Here is a 16861-nt window from a genome sequence, read left to right on the forward strand (position 1 = left end):
CTAATTTTGTATTGTCTAAGTGGAAAATGTTAAAAGCCCAAAAGGCAACTGTTCACAATTTATCAGATCACTGTACCCAACAGCCTGTAAAACTATCACCAATATAAGATCCAAATTAAACCGAGCTAACAGCCGCCATACACAGCACACCAATCTTTTAATGTGGGCAGTAAATATTTCTAGTCCTGTATTTGTACTGTAATTTACACTCCAATAACTAATGACAAGCAGAGGCAGCACTATGAATAATGACTGCTTTAATAAGCAAACAACTCCTACATTATGCATTTATAGCAGTGTGGTTTGATCTACCCAGCAAAATTGTCATTGACTTCAACCCTGGGGTAATGCAGCAGGTTTAAAAAGGTTGTACTAGAGCAAAAAGGAAAATATTCTTCCACTCTCCAGAAATAACAACTCAAAACAAATGCCAAATGTATTTTACATTTTATTTTTTTGTTGTATACAATATCTTCACTTGTAATCCATCGAAGAACCTGAAAAAAAAAAGTCAAAAGTAATCAGATTCATGTTTAGTAGATAGAAAAACCTTGGTTTCAATTTTATTTAGGGTTATAATTGAGATTAATGTGCCATTTAATCTTGAGATACTAGATAAATTTATTTAAGTGTTCAGTGTTTAACAGTGCAAATTCATGATAATAACACACAGAACTGGCATTTAGCCCCTCGTACCTGCTTAACAATTCAAAGACTATGGCTAAACTTTTCCCTTGGTGCCACTTTCATGAACTAATCTCATAGTTCTCTATCTAAAAACCCATCAGTCTGTATCTTGAGTGTATTCAGTGGCTGACCCTACAGAGGCCTTTTGGATGGAGTATTCCAAAGGTTCACTACTATCTGCCTGAAGAAGTCTCCCATCTGTCCTGAACAGCAAACTCCTGGTTCAAGGCACTTCAGCCAGGGGAAACCAACTCTGCATCTACACAGTCAAACCCTATTAGTAATTCCGTATGTTACAGTGATGTTAGAATATAGGCCGATCTGCTTAATCTATTGTAGGACAAACACATCATCCCAAGAATCTGGTAAACCTTTGCGGCTCTCCCTCGATCACTACCATATCCTTCCTTGGATGGGGATGCCACACTAGTAATATTCGAGATGCAAGTCTCACCAGGGCTCTAAGTAATTGGACCTTGCTAATTGCTTACTGTACCTGCATGTCAAATTTAATTCATGTACAAGGACACCCAGGTGCCTTTGAACATCACTCCTTTCAATGCCAAAAGTGATTCTGGCTATAGCTCTACGAAGACCCTCTGACCTCTAAGCGGTGTAAGAATTTTTACAATTCCCCCAAAAGGATAAAACCTTCACCAGCGACAAACTCAAAACCCAAGAAAACTAGCTTCAACCTGAAGGGCAAGGAACAGAAAATGTAGTCCATTCAGACGCACATTTCACCTGCTTATGCATCATCTGCAGCAGCCGGGGCATCACCTCCCTTGGTGTTTCGTGTGTAGATAACTTGAGCTCTGTGTTTGCACACCAGCTTGATCATACCTGCAAAAGACAAACTCTTGTAAGAAAACAAACACCAAGATACAATCAAACTCAACTGTCACTAATTAAAACCTCCGTAACAACCTTGGTTTGAATTTACATCTAGGATCTTCAAATTACCCAGGACAACAGTGGAGTAGAAGGCAAGAAACTGATGCTCATCCCTTAGCTACAAAACTGTCAGAGGCTGAACACTGCTCCTCCAATGGTGCTTTTCCCACAGGAAGAGGGGAATAAAAGATAAAACCCTGAATCCACGTATACCCATTAAACAAAGCAGAGGCTTTATAGGGTGGTTGGATTACTCTCTGCAGTGCACGGTGTGCAGAAATGGAGAAAAGAACACGCTCTTGCATTACAGGTCATCTGCCAGGTGTAATTTCCATTCTTTGTGGCCTCTGGGTCCATCTAGTGGAAATCCCTGAAAATATGCAAGGCTACAGGACTTGTGGTCCAAAGCCCACCAGCACCATTATTGGGCAAGTGGACCCCTCACCAAGGTGCCTACATCCCACAGACTTAAACCTCTGACACATTCAATTGGTCAGGCAAGGTTGGTACAGAGGTACAAAGCCAGAAGGAAAGAGCGGACATGGAAATTACCAATCACTGCGAAGGAATTTAACAATATTTTGCATTGACAGTCAAACAGACCAAATTACTAACATTGATAGATGTACAAGTCATAATCTGCAAACAAGTTATGAAGTCTCTTCAGTGGAATACAGTGGAATACCCTCTACCTCCTCGCCTTGCAACACGTCACAAGCAGTGTCATACACAAAAACAGTGAAAAGTACAAGGTATGTAATTACCCTTTGATAGGAGTTCTTGAAGTGCAGCCCTGGCCAGAGAACCTCTGATCTTTAGTCTTTCAGAGACGACTGCAGGTGTGATCAGTTTGTAGTTGGGTACCTCTTTCAAAAGTTTATCATACGTGGCTTTGTCAAACAGGATCAGGTTGTTCAGCTTGTCTCGTACTTTTCCCTTTGACCACTTCTACTCAAATAAACAAGGATTAGTATTAACAAGGTGAAACATTTTTATTAACAACTTTTCCAATTCAAGTTTCAATAGAAAAACCAATATACCAGTTCCCATCCAAAGCAAACATGGCCCTTGCTGCAATTCAGGTTAATGCTTTCCCTTTTAACAGTGAATCCATTGAACTGATGCAGATTCCAATGAAGGTTCTTTTTTCACAAATGTTGACTGCACTGCTGAGCATTTCCAACATTTTCTGGTTTTATGATTGATTTGGCATTAAATGCATTAAGGCTGCTCAGGGCTGCACTTTGATTATATACTGTAATTAAGAGTGCAAAGCTGGAGAGTAGGCAGCATCACGACAGTCCTATGATATTACTGCACCCCAATGTGAAGTTAACAGAAATAGGTGTGGGCCAATCTGCCCTTCGTGCCAGCTCTGCCACTCAATAAGATCATCTTTTACTTCTACATCACTTGGCTAAACTGATCACAAATCCTTCATATCCCTTAATATCAAACCATCTATTGATCTCTGCCATCCTCCATAGCTAGCTGCCTTCTCACCACTGACCCGAATGGCTGACCCCTCAGTGTAGGCATCGCAGGGAAGGGAAACCTTGTCCCTGCATCTATCCCATCAAGCCCATAATAATATTTCAGTTCAACGATTCCCATTCATCTAAACCCAGAAAACAGTCCTAGTCAGTCATTTCTCACACAATAAACGTGAATAAAGAACATTGGAGAATACTCAGCTCATGTCAAATTATTGATCTCTGGCTGCAAGTAGCATTGAAATTTGGAAAGGAAAGGGAAGATAACCATGGCCACTGCTCTTAGGTTTTACAATGATGCAAGTGGAAAGTGGATGAACAAATCAACACAAATCAAGCTCAAGACTGATGAGTCAAATTCTAAACCGCATGATGAAGTTCACACTTAAATTGTGAGAGGGACAAAATAAATTGCAGCTGAGTTTCAGGCAAGGCAGACAAAATTGCAGAAACCCTTATTACTTAATTCTGATATGCAAAAGTCAGCAGGCAAAGATGTTCCCAGAGGGAAAACAGCCTAAACTATACAAATATTTCATAATAAGTATTTAAATCATGCCAGTGAATCGTGTCTGAAGAGATCTTTATATTTATTAGTATTGTTTTCTTTCCGGTACATATCCCCTCATGCACAGTCCAGGGGTGCTTTGGGGTCTATTATAGAAACACAAGATTCAGGTTCTGGGATTGTATGGGCAAACAAATCCTGGGGGCAGCAACAAAGGAAGCTAGAGACCCCACCCCCACAAATAGTCAGTGCATATTACAGAAGCTACGTATCAACAATATTGCACTTTAGATATGGTTCTAAGAATGATTAAGTAACAAAAAAATGAGATTGATCAAACAATCCAAAGCTTGCTAACCAGCTTCAGTAAAGGAAGGGTGTTTGGGGCAAAGATTGAAAGGTGTGTGTGTGTGTGTTGGGGGGGAGAAGGGGGTGTGGGAATAATCGCTGCAAAGTCAGTAAAATGTTCTGAGAAGCAGATCAGCAAATTGGCAACAAGGTGGAAATCACTCTGATCAAAACAGTACAGGTATAATCCACTATTGAAATGTACTGAGCTATGTAAAAATGAAGCACATGGCCTCCCTATAGTGAAAACAGAATGAACAAGGATTCACCAACTGAGCACAACCCCTCAGCACAGGTAACACTACATTTTCCAGGGGTTGTCAAAACTGGTGCTATTAAGGCCATTAGGATTAGGATTATCCTGTTTATTGCTAGCTTTACACACAAACTTTCACATTTTTAAATTTGACAGAAATGTCCTTTAATCCTATAGCAGAGACAAGGAGCTGGTGAAATGTATTGTGTCATTTAAAGAGAAATACAAGGGCAATCTTGTACTGCCTTTCAGTTTGCTTCATAATCAGTTCAGAATCATTTTTCAGGGTCATAACACCAGACCAATCCCACTTTCCATCAAAGCCAAAATACACGGCCACATTATTCAGTTTTAATCTTTAAATTGCAACCTTCAAATTATTAGTGCTTATCTATAAGAAAATTAAGGAACCCACAAAATAAAGAAACTCAAAAAAAATGTGAAGATACTGAGGCAGAATAACAGACCCCTCGCACCCAGGACAAACCACATCTCACATTCCTTCCACGTATATCTATCTGAAATTTCCTTGCTTCAGATATTTGCTTTACAGCTCAATGTAAAGGGAGATTTATTTCGGGCACACCTTCTTCTTGGCCTTGCCTCCAGTCTTGTTCACTGGATCCTTGTCCTTTTTGCCTCCTTTACTCCCGTCCTTCTTCTTCTTGTCATCTTTAGGAGGCTGAAAGCAAAAGGAGGTGGTTCTTTATAGAACCGTACAGCACAATACCAGCCCACCATGTTGTGTCAACCTTTAAACCTCGCCTAAGACTATCTAACCCCTTCCTCCCACATATCCCTCTATTTTAAATTCCTCCATACACTTATCTAGTAATCTCTTGAATTTGACCAATGCACCTGCCTCCACCACCACCCCAGGCAGCGCATTCCATGCCCCAACCACTCTCTGGGTGAAAAACCTTCCTCTGACATCTCCCTTGAACTTCCCACCCATTACTTTAAAGCCATGTCCTCTTGTTTTGAGAATTGGTGCCCTGGGAAAGAGGCGCTGGCTGTCTACTCTATCTATTCCTCTTAATATTTTGTACACCTCTATCACATCTCCCCTCATCCTCCTTCTCTCCAAAGGGTAAAGCCCTAGCTCCCTTAGCCTCTCCTCGTAATGCATGCTCTCTAAACCAGCCGATGCATCTGTAACACTTCCCTCAGCCGGGGCTCCCAAACTGTTAGCCGGGGTGGTCATTCAGCCAGCCCGTTGCCCCACTGGCTCCCATCACATGTGTGGGGGGGGGGGGGGAACCCCCGGACCCCTCTTCAGGGCGCTCGCCACCCCTCGGGTAAAGAGACCCATCGGTCTCCGGGGTAATGCAGAGGCCGAGCTCCTCCCTCCCTTCCCCAACCTCAGGGCCTGGCCCCTGCCCGCTGATCCCGGCCCCTCCCGCCGTCCTTTAGTGCAGGGAAGTGGCGGTGGGGGGGGGGGTTCACCTTGTGATCAGCCCGCGTTCAGTCAGCCCCGGCCCGGCCCACCCGTCACCCGGTGCCGAGGCTCCAGGGAGGCCTAGGCCCCGAAGCCTCGGCCTGGGCGCCCTCCTGCCGCCGGAGCGGCAGCCGCCACACATCCACCCGTCCCCCCGGGGACCGCTGCCTCCTCCCCGGTGGGGGACCCGCCTCCCCCGGCCGCTGGGCCGTGCCCCCGCAGCCCGGTGCCCGGACCCCCCGCTCCCTCACCATGCTGCCGCTTCACCGCGTCGGAGAGAAAGGAAGAGCCCCTGCGCCGGCAGCCCAGGAAACCCCGGCGCCGCCGCCACTTCCGGTCCCGCCCGGGGAGTGACGTCACACCAGCTCCAGCCCCTGGCAGACAGACCCAGGAGGTGCTGGTGCTCTGCAGGAGGGGCTGGAGCTCTGCAGGAGGGGCTGGAGCTCTGCAGGAGGGGCTGGAGCTCTGCAGGAGGTGCTGGAGCTCTGCAGGAGGAGCTGATGTTCTGCAGGAGGTGCTGGAGCTCTGCAGGAGGAGCTGATGTTCTGCAGGAGGGGCTGGTGTTCTGCAGGAGGTGCTGGAGCTCTGCAGGAGGGGCTGGAGCTCTGCAGGAGGAGCTGATGTTCTGCAGGAGGTGCTGAAGCTCTGCAGGAGGAGCTGATGTTCTGCAGGAGGGGCTGGTGTTCTGCAGGAGGGGCTGGTGTTCTGCAGGAGGGGCTGATGCTCTGCAGGAGGAGCTGATGTTCTGCAGGAGGGGCTGGAGCTCTGCAGGAGGAGCTGATGTTCTGCAGGAGGAGCTGGTGTTCTGCAGGAGGGGCTGGTGCTCTGCAGGAGGGGCTGATGTTCTGCAGGAGGGGCTGGTGCTCTGCAGGAGGGGCTGGTGTTCTGCAGGAGGGGCTGGTGCTCTGCAGGAGGAGGCACCCCTCAGTGTGTGGTCACATGCACCAGTCCGTGTGTGCACCGATTGTTTTATATACCCAAAGTAAACTTTATTCATAATAAAAGACCAACTGTATACAACAATAAAACAGTGCAAACTTTTACACTCATGTACGGATCAATCATTAATGTTACTTTTTATAAAAACCACAGCATCGATGCCACTCGTGTGGCTCCCTGGGGTGCTAACCCAATCCCATATTTACAATATTTGAGGGGCTTCCTCGCCTGCCCCTGCCCCTCCCTCTCCTGTGGCAGAAGATAAGATAAGATTTCTTTATTAGTCACATGTACATCGAAACACACAGTGAAATGCATCTTTTTGCGTAGAGTGTTCTGGGGGCAGCCCGCAAGTGTCGCCACTCTTCCGGCGCCAACACAGCATGCCCACAACTTCCTAACCCGTATGTCTTTGGAATGTGGGAGGAAACCGGAGCACCCGGAGGAAACCCACGCAGTCACGGGGAGAATGTACAAACTCCTTACAGGCAGTGGCCAGATTTGAACCTGGGGGGGGGGGGGGAGCCCTAAACTGTCGTCCTTCCCCACCAAGCCCTTGCGTTGGCTGCACCCAGCTTCAGTGTGTCCCTCAGCACGTACTCCTGCAGCCTGGAATGTGCCAGTCGGCAGCATTCCCCTACGGATGAAAAACTTGCAACAGCATCACAGGCACATAGCATCATATAAGCTGCATTCACAAGAAAAACATAAAGCAAACACGGTAGTGCAGTGGTTAGCATAACGCTATTACAGCGCCAGTGACTCAGGTTCTGTAGCTGTGACGCTTTACTCTGAACTGTTATTGTTTTTACCCTGTACTACATCAACGGACTCTGTACTAACCCAATGTAACTGCACTGTGTAATGAATTGACCTGTACAATCGGTATGCAAGACAAGTTTTTCACTGTACCTCGGTACGAGAGACAATAATAAACCAATACCAACACCAACAAATTTGAGGGACCACTACCCTGTCAAATCTCGAGAGCCCATAAATAGATCAACGGAACGAAGACCGTCATCCTCGACCTCGAGGGGTAGCCACCACGACCCTGTCAAAGCAGCCTTGTTTCAGATGAGGTATTAAACAAAGGGTCGAACAAGAGGCTGGAGTAACCCAGCGGGTCAGGCAGCATCTGTGGAGGGAAATGGACAGTTAACGTCCAATGTCCATTTAGTACTGAGGTAGGAGGTACAGTTACCTCAGTATTTCCTACTAAGAGGTACTGCTTGTTCTCTCAGTTATGAGTAGACAATACTTTGTCACTATTTCTGAGAAAGAGTAGGGGATGTTCTTGAACCCCTGGGCAACACCTCAAGGACAAATAGGTGCAGTATCTCCCCAGGAGCTGTAACCTCCAGCATCCAGCTGGGGCAACACAGACTACATTTCCCAGTGTCCCGTGCGACCCGCGTTGCCAGGGTGGGGGGGGGGGTTGGGGAGGGTTTCAGGCCGCGAGTGCGCAGCCGCGTGCGGAGGGGACGGACTACATCTCCCGGCGTCCCGCGCGATGCCGCGGCTCTAGTGCGCCTCCGCTGGAGGGGAGGACTACATTTCCCAGAGCGCCGTACGGTCCGGAGGAGGGAGGGGGGGGGCCGGCCGGCGGGCAGCCTGACTGCGCAGCTGCGGGAGGAGGCCGGGCGGGACTACATTTCCCGGCGTTCTGCGCGGCGCAGCCATGGTGGTCTTCAGTGTTTATGTGGTGAATAAAGCGGGCGGCCTGGTTTACCAGCACGACAACTACTCGCCCCGCACCGACGTGGAGAAAACCTTCAGCTACCCGCTGGATCTGGTGCTGAAGGTGTACGACGAGCGGGTGGTGGTGTCCTTCGGTCAGAGGGACGGCATTAAAGGTGAGGCCGAGGCCGAGGGGCGGCGGCTTCTGTTGCCGGGAAACACCCCGGTCAGCCCGGGGCCTAGCCCCGAGGGTCGGCCGCGTCCCGGCCGCCGCCTGCACAGAGCTGGCCAGACTTTCGAACCTGTCACATAATAAGTGAAGGGTATTGGTAACTCTCTCTACATCGAAATGTGCATTGGTATTGGTTTATTATTGTCACTGGTACCGAGGTCCAGTGAAAAACTTGTCTGCACACCAATCGTACAGATCAATTCATTACACAGTGCAATTACATTGAGTCAGTACAGAGTGCATTGAGGTAGTACAGGTAAAGACAATAACAGTTCAGAGTAAAGTGTCACAGCTACAGAGAAAGTGCAGTGCAATAAGGTGCAAGGTCACAACAAGGTAGATCATGAGGTCATAGTCCATCTCATCGTATAAAGGAACAGTTCAATAGTCTTATCACATTCCTGAGAGTTCTCTTGTTCAAGTTCTTTGTCATGGGCATACATGCCCTGAAAATCAGCTCTTTTGCAGCAGCAGCACAGTACATTAGAAATATGTTCAAGTTACTTTATTGTTATTCACCCATATGCTATAAAAACACATGGAGGAATGAAATGTCATTTCCCCCAGACTCACACAAGAGGACATACATAAAACAGAAGGCATTCGATAAATGCAGACAAAAAAAATTGTACAAGTACAAATAGTGCAAAAAAGGTATGTACAGAATGCAAATTTAGTGCAGAGTTAGTGCAAAACCAAAAATATGAAAACATGAATTACATAAACTAATTAATGTAACTTATACGTAACTTAGACAACACAACAAATAACATAATGACATTAGTGCAACTTAAGGGAGATATAGTCTGATGTAGGATTAGGGTTTTTCAGGTCAGTTCAAGAACATGATGGCAGTGGAGAAGAAACTGTTGTTGAACCTCGTGGGTCTTCAGGCTGCTGTACCTCCTGCCTGATGGCAGCATCGAGAAGAGGGTACAGCCCAGATGGTGGGGGTCCCTGATGATGGATATTGCCTTCCTGAGACATCGCCTCTTGCAGATGTCCTCGGTGGATAGAGCTGCACCTGTTAAGGAACTGGCTGAGTCCACCACTCTGTGTAGCCTCTTGCATTCCTGTGCATTGGAGTTTTCCATACCAGGCTGTGATGTAACCAGTCAAAATGCTTTCCACTGTACATCTGTATAAGTTTGTCAGAGTCTTCGATGATGTGCTGAATCTCCTTAAGCTTCTTTAACAAAAAATAGAGATGCTGGCGTGCCTTCGTGGTGAAGTTTGACTTGCGAAATTGAGGGAGGTGTCAATGTGAAGCGTCATCCTTACCCTTGGAGCAACACCATCCCTGTACCAGTGGATTTGGGTTAGTTTTGTAAGATGGCTGATGAGTGATGGGAGCTGGTTCCCCTATGTCTATCATGTTCCTTTCATGACATCCCAAAGTGATTTTTTTTTCAACCAATGAAAGTATTTTGGAAGTATGTTCACTGTTGTGATGTAGAAAACTTATCAGTTGACTCACACACAAAAGCCCTTAAAACCTTGTGATATTAACCAGATAATGTTCATGTTGATTGAGGGATAAATATTGCACGGCACGCTAGGAATTACTCGACTGTTCATCTTGCAACCGAAGAATAAGATGCAAAAAGGAGTAAGAGTGTTGGGTAGATTCTGAAGAAATAGCAGAACCATTGTTAGATGAGAGATGGTTCTCATGAGGAATGCAACAACAAGTTTAGTAAACATGTAAATGCACAAAGTTTAGTGAATAAGGCTGGGGAGCTACAAGGGCAAATGAGGATGAAGGAATGTAATGTGATAGCAGAAGTGAAAATGTGGCTTGAAAATAATGAAGATTGCATGCTTAATATTTGTGGATGCAAAGTATTCAGAAAAAAGCGTGGGAAAAATGTGGCATTACTGAAGGGAAGGCATTTTGACAGAGGGAAGGGGAGAGGCAGTATAAATTTAGGAATATCAAATAGATTGGCCATCTGGTTCCCTGCACCTGCGCTGCCATTCAGTAAGATTGTGGCTGATCTCTTACCTCTGTGCCACTTTCCTGTAACCCATATCCCTCAATAATTAAAAAAAAGACTATCTTTGTATTGAATATAACTGCGCCTTTTGTCTTTTTAGTGGTGGCGATTGGGTAGCAGTACTGATTGGGGAATGTATAAGAGGGACGGTCTCCTTCAGGAGGCAAACTCGGAATTCATTTGGTTAGGTCAACTACCTTCAAATCAAAAGATTGTAGATCTAGTCTGAAAGTTGAGCACATAATCTGTGATCACATCAAAGGGGTGTTGCTTCTTCTGAAACGGCTTTTCTGATGAGAGCTCATTTTAAGATCTCAATATGTTTAAACAGCTGGGAAATGCCCTGCCACAATTTTAAGCATAGCACAAAATTTTCCCAGTATCCTTGCCAATATCTATCCTCTATCCAACCTTTTCAAAAAAAAGTGCTGCAAATTGTGATTTTGGAAAAGTTGTCCTTTCCTTATTGAGAGTTGCTACAGTTTCTGTTTCTCCACTCTTTAAGTAGATTCTTGTCTTTGGGGGTAGAGTTGCTACATAAATTGAAGTTTCTTGGGTAAGATCACAGATTTAAGACGAAGCAAAATACTGCAGATGCCAAAAATCTGAGATGAGAACTGGAAATGTCAGGCATCTGTGGAAAGGAAGAGTTAATGTTTCAGGTCAATGACTTGCAGCAAATCTAAAAATCTATTAAGGTGAAACATCCGTTCAGTTTGAGTTTTATTTTATTTTCCAATCATTTTGGATGGGCAAGAGGAGTCCCAGGTCTAAATGTATCCTAAATTTTACAGGTTAGCTCTTCAGCTTGTTACTGTTCATATCTGGATGTTGCACGCACACAATTCTTAAAAGTATAACTTGTGGCTGAAGAACTGTGAACTCTTTTTGCCTGAGAGACATTCTGAGTGCATGCTTGTGCCTGTGTTTTGGGCAATGCTGGTTTGGTGTTTCATTTTCATCTTCTTTCTTTCCGCAGTCGGATATGCTGTGCTTTCAGTCAATGGGATGGATGTAAATGGAAGGTACATGGCTGACAACAGGGATGTGCTGGAGTATCTGAACACCTCTTTTAATTACCCTTTGGCAATTCGGTTTGGACGGCCTCGTTTGACATCCAATGAGAAATTAATGTTGGCCTCCATGTTTCACTCGTAAGTTTTATGACAAGAAAAGAAATGTGAATGTTTGAGATCACATCCTAACCTTACAGTTTCCTCAATGGGTCCATTACTAATTTTTTCCATGCCTGGACTTGTTGAACCTTGGCACTTCCTCAGACTGCCAGCAAATTGTTCCGGTATTGGCATTGATGGAGCTCTGAGACCATATTTGTGGCCTGTTGTTGCCTTTTAATGGGTGAGGTGTCTTTATTAAACTGCCAAAGTAGAGAGGGATGTCAGCTGGCAATGACATTGGCAATTACAAATTTATCATTTTGAGTTCATATTCCTCCAGTGATCGACTGAAAGTTAAAATGAGCACTTTGGGAGGAACTTGAATGTTGTAATCTTTTGCTCAATGTAGCGTGCAATGGGCGAAAGTAGTCAGAGGTGTAATTTAATCTGAAGATCCTTAGCATGGTGAATGCTAATGTACAACATGGTGTGGGAGCACAGGTACATACAACGTAGGAAGTTGGTGTAATTATTGTTCTGTGTTCCAAATGGAGAAAGACGTGAATTTGAAATCTGCCCTGCCCTGAGCCATATTGAGCATGGAGGCACAGAGCAAAAACTGTATTGTCTCTCAGCAGAAAAAGAGGAAACAAAGATGGTCTCTGTCAGGTCTGGGTAGTTGGTCAACAAGAGATGACAGTAGTGTGCTTGACAAATCTTTGTGTTCAGATTGCAAACTGTACGGAGGGTGATGTAAATGTACAACTGCAGAATTAAAATGAAAAATGCAGATGTTGAATAACGGCAGAAAATGCTAAAAGTAGCATCAGAGCCTGGGGAATACACAGATATTGCCTTGTGTAGAAAAACTTTATTGGAACAACACTATGTCCATCTGAAATGTTGACCTAATTTTTCAAAACAAAACTGAGCTGCTGACATTTTCTCAACTTTTCATCTACATGGGCGGTCCAGAAATCTCAATAATTCCTGTCTGCACCGACAGGGTGAGAATTTGTATGTACCATGGAAGAGAATTACAGGAGACATAAGAGACTGCAGATGCTGGAATCTGAAGCAACACACAATCTTCTGAAGGAACGCAGAGAATGGAGCAGCATCCGGGGTGGGGGGAGGAATTGTTGACATTTTGGGTCGTAACCCTGCATCAAATTAAAGCACCTATCACAATTGATATTTAGTGATGTTTCAATTAAATATTGGATAGAATAAGCATACACATTCTTTACAAAATATTTTTGGCATTAATACTATCAGTGCTGGTAGAAATGTCCTCTGCTTTGCTTTTTTGGGGGTTTGCTTTTTGAAAGATATTATTCTTGTCACACGATGATGCTGGAGGAACTCAGCAGGCCCAGCAGCATTGGTGGAGAAAAGCAGGTGGCCAATGTTTTGAGAAGGGACCTGACCCGAAACGCTGACCGCCTGCTTTTCTCCACGGATGCTGCCTGGCCTGCTGAGTTCCTCCAGCATCATCGTGTTTTTCATCTAGATTCCAGCATCTGCAGACCTTTGTTTCTCTCTTTTATTCTTGTCACATATTAGTCACAAAATGACTTTTTATTTGTTCTCAGGTTGTTTGCAATTGGTTCCCAGTTGTCACCGGAGCCTGGAAGTTCTGGGATTGAAGTGCTAGAAACAGACACCTTCAAACTGCACTGTTTTCAAACCCTAACAGGTGAATAACAGAGTGTAATATTTCCTCTTCATGAAGCTTCATATTACTTCATCCACGTCCCTCCTCTCCATAACATAGAAAGCTTACATTGGTGGGTCAGGGTATCCATCTTGTTATGAATTGATCAAGGTGTTAGAAATCAGATACAGGTCCTCCCCAGGTTATGTCTGTAACCCAAACAGGTCGCAAGTCGGAAATGTGCCCGCAAACTGAATTCCCAGGTGACAAAAAATGCCCGCGGCCCCACAGCAGCCAGCAAATCCATCCCACCAGTCTCCCAAATGCTCGTTTGTGTGTATGGGTATGTAAGCTGGGCGTTCGTAAGCTGTGGAGGACCTGTATGTTTTTAATGATGCATGAGAAATGGTTTCTCATTAGAAGGAGGGTTGATGACCCAGACTGAAGGAGCCTGGAAGTTTGGGAAGAAGTTGAGGCCCTCTGAATCATTTCTGAAGTGTGGTTCGGCTATGAGGTTACACTGGCGAAGTTGGCCTTTCTCCTTGCAGCAAAGAAGATGGGGAGGGGATTTGATAGTGACGTACAAGATCACAACTTGGGTGAAAGAGGGAATCTGTTCCCATTGGCAGAGGACATTAGGGACTGGTGGGTGGTGCTGCAAGGAAAATCCTTCCAGCACACAGAGTGGCAATGACCTGGAGGTGGAAACAGGAGGGAGTTTTAAAAGGGAACTGGAGGGAAGATTTTACTTCTGATATATGAAGATGATTGGCAAAGAGAATCAGAGGTGACGTGGGGAAAATTTTTATTTTAGTACAATGAGTTGTGATTTGCAGTATTTTTCCTGAAAGGAAAATGGAATTGGTGCATAAATTGATTGGACACTTGAAGAGAAAAAACGTACAAGACTGTGGAGGAGGGGGGAACAAAACTGACATGGGGTCAATCAGAAAGGTCTCTGACAATTCAGGGACTGGGATGATAGGTAGAAGGTTTCTCCTTTTACATCATTCAGTGGTTCATTTTTCCATTGAGAATCGTGTCAGTATAGATTTTCAAAAAAATAACCTCCTAGTCCTTTACATTTTTCAGAAGGTTTACCACTGAAGTTGGGGACACAGGAGACTGCAGATGCTGGAATCTGGAGCAACAGACAAGATGGTGGAGGAACTCAGCGGGTCAGGCAGCATCTGTGGAGGGAAATGGACAGTTGACGTTTCGAGTCGAGACCCTTGATGAAGCGTCCAGATGAAGGGTCTCGACCTCCACAGATGCTGCCTGACCCACTGAGTTCTTCCAGCATCTTTTTCTCGCCACTGAAGTTCCTCTTTAGAGTGAGGTATTCATACCTGTGAGATGTGTGTTTATTTCCCATTTTCTTCTCCATTAAAGGAATTAAGTTCATTGTGTTGGCTGACCCTCGACAAGCAGGAATTGATTCCCTCCTTCGGAAGATTTATGAAATTTATTCAGACTATGCTCTTAAAAACCCATTCTACTCTCTCGAGATGCCAATCAGGTAGGTCTGTGAGCAGGAATCGTGGATGTACAGATTTTGTCTCAGGAAAAAGGGAGTAACTCTGCACAGTGAAGTGTTGCTATGGCTTCAAACGTGAACTTTATTCTATTTTGTTAACTGCCTGAGCTGCTGCTTTACTTATAAGCTAGTTAACAACTTCAGGGAAACCACTTCTGCGACAGATATTAACGTAGACCAGTTCCAAAGTAGTGCAGGATCAGCAATCATTAAATTCACTTGTTGCATTTGTTCCTTTAACATCATTTATTCTCACTCTAATAACACTAGTGGTTATCTTCTGACTCTTAGTTCTGTTAAGGAACTCTGCCCAGAAAGTCTGATGTCCTGAGGAAAATATACTTGCTTTGTATACACATTTAAGTAATTGTGCATGTTTTGGGGCTTGCATTCTTGAGACAATAGGACCAATTCTTTTGTAAAATACTGCAGATTTATTTATTTTCTTTCGTCACAATGGTTCAAGACTGATGGATACAAATAAAATATCCACTGTAAGTCTAGTGGTATTGTGGCCTCCAGTTAATGTTTGTGCAGGTAATTCTGTGAGAAATATTTTGGGTGCAGATGTGCCTGACTCTTGCTGGCCACACCAAGGCCAAGAGGTTACATGTCAGGGTCTTGGGCAGAGTTCCTTACCTTTGGATGCCAGGATTGACACAAGATCCAAATGGAAAAAACTGACAATTAAAAACACTTTGCAAACCTACATTTAAAAAATATCTGTATTGCTGATTTTTTTTTATTTATGTATTCATTTTTGGGACTTGGGTGTCACCAGCATTTATTTCTCATCCCTAATCACCCCAGGGAAGGTGGTGGTGGTGGTGAGCCACTTTCTTGAACCACTGCAGTCCAAATGTAACTCAGACTGCAACCATGCTACAGTAGTGCAATTTGTAGAACATGAATTTACCTCGCATTATGAATTTTCCCTTGTGGGCAGCCTGTTCTGAGTGTTTACACAAAGGGTTCATTATTTGAGCTGAGTCTCTGCTTTTTGCTTCCTCTCTGAGCAGAATTAGTGAGGCTGCCAATGTTCATTTAGTGATTTTTCTCTTTGGTTGTGAGTTATTGATTCAAAATCATGGTGCAGTTCAGAACAGCCCTTCATGTTTAACTGATCTACTTTTGTTTAAAATGTCTTTCATGTGCAGGTGTGATCTCTTTGAACAGAATTTGAAAGTGGCTTTGGAAGTAGCAGAAAAAGCTGGAACATTTGGAGCAACATCTTGACCCCCGTCTGTGAGGCTGTAGTCTCTTCACAGGATTTGGTACATTGGGCTGTTGTGTATATATTTTGCATTCAGAAGTACTGAAAATATTTTGGACTAAGAAGCTGAATACTGTGAAGTGTAATATGAAATGGGACGTGTACATAGAAAATAAATGCAATGTAAGCAATGGGTCATTCTGTTCTTTCATCAGCACTGCCCCCACATCTAGTGTTCTGTGCACCTTCAGAAGGCATTCTCTCCTTATTGGCTTGGAGTTCTGCCTCGGCATCTCCAGCCTACGCAAGGTTCTCAGACAAAAGAAACTCTCTCACTTGACATCAGTGTCCCCTTTCTGGGGGAACAAAGTATTGTATTTATAGTTCCTTTCAATATTGCAAAATCACTTTGCAACCAATTAATTATTTTGAAAGTGTTTTAATTGGCAGTGTCCATTTGCATGCCAAAAGCTCCCACGAGTATCAATCCAATAATGACTAAGTAAAAGTTTTAGTTGAGAGATGAAAGTTGGCTAGAATACAAGGGCTAACGTCCCTGCTTCTCTTCTGATTACTCTTTTTGGAAACTTGCAACTTTGAGAGAGCTGGCGGGTCATCCAACAGTGTCACCTGTAATGGTGCAGCACTAGGCGAGGGAAGCCTAGATTTTTGTGCTTGAGCCATTGTAATGTAATAAGTTGCCTCAGGATACTTACAGCAGCTTGACAGTGGGACAGAATAGGATAATTCTTGACATAACAGTAATGCAGTCTTGTATTTTACATTAATATGCATGTACCACATACGAAAGCAGGTAGTATCTCCAATTAAAAATAAGAAAGCTGTTCTTTCCTGCTTGCCCAC

General features: G+C 44.4%; 2 protein-coding genes across 3 annotated transcripts; one reads left to right on the plus strand and one right to left on the minus strand.

Annotated features, from left to right (window-relative positions):
* Nucleotides 1–435: 435 nt before the first annotated feature.
* Nucleotides 436–5944, minus strand: rps25 (ribosomal protein S25). Of its 2 annotated transcripts, none has more exons than XM_052039872.1 (5): nt 5876–5944; nt 4773–4868; nt 2346–2529; nt 1432–1530; nt 436–497 (listed from the first exon to the last, which is right to left on the minus strand). In XM_052039872.1, the coding sequence occupies exons 1-4, from the start codon at nt 5876–5878 to the stop codon at nt 1436–1438; spliced, it is 378 nt and encodes a 125-aa protein (XP_051895832.1). In that variant the 5' UTR covers nt 5879–5944; the 3' UTR covers nt 436–497; nt 1432–1435. The 2 variants fall into 2 exon arrangements, with proteins under 2 accessions (XP_051895832.1, XP_051895831.1); XM_052039871.1 differs by having other exon boundaries at nt 1425–1530.
* A 2272-nt stretch (nt 5945–8216) lies between these two features.
* trappc4 (trafficking protein particle complex subunit 4) lies at nt 8217–16188 on the plus strand. The gene is made up of 5 exons (XM_052039950.1): nt 8217–8419; nt 11452–11626; nt 13186–13289; nt 14640–14766; nt 15942–16188. Exons 1-5 carry the CDS (start codon nt 8245–8247, stop codon nt 16018–16020), a joined length of 660 nt encoding a protein of 219 aa, XP_051895910.1. The 5' UTR covers nt 8217–8244; the 3' UTR covers nt 16021–16188.
* Nucleotides 16189–16861: the final 673 nt, after the last annotated feature.

The sequence above is a fragment of the Pristis pectinata genome, chromosome 27 (assembly GCF_009764475.1).
Source record: "Pristis pectinata isolate sPriPec2 chromosome 27, sPriPec2.1.pri, whole genome shotgun sequence".
Classification (NCBI taxonomy): domain Eukaryota; kingdom Metazoa; phylum Chordata; class Chondrichthyes; order Rhinopristiformes; family Pristidae; genus Pristis; species Pristis pectinata.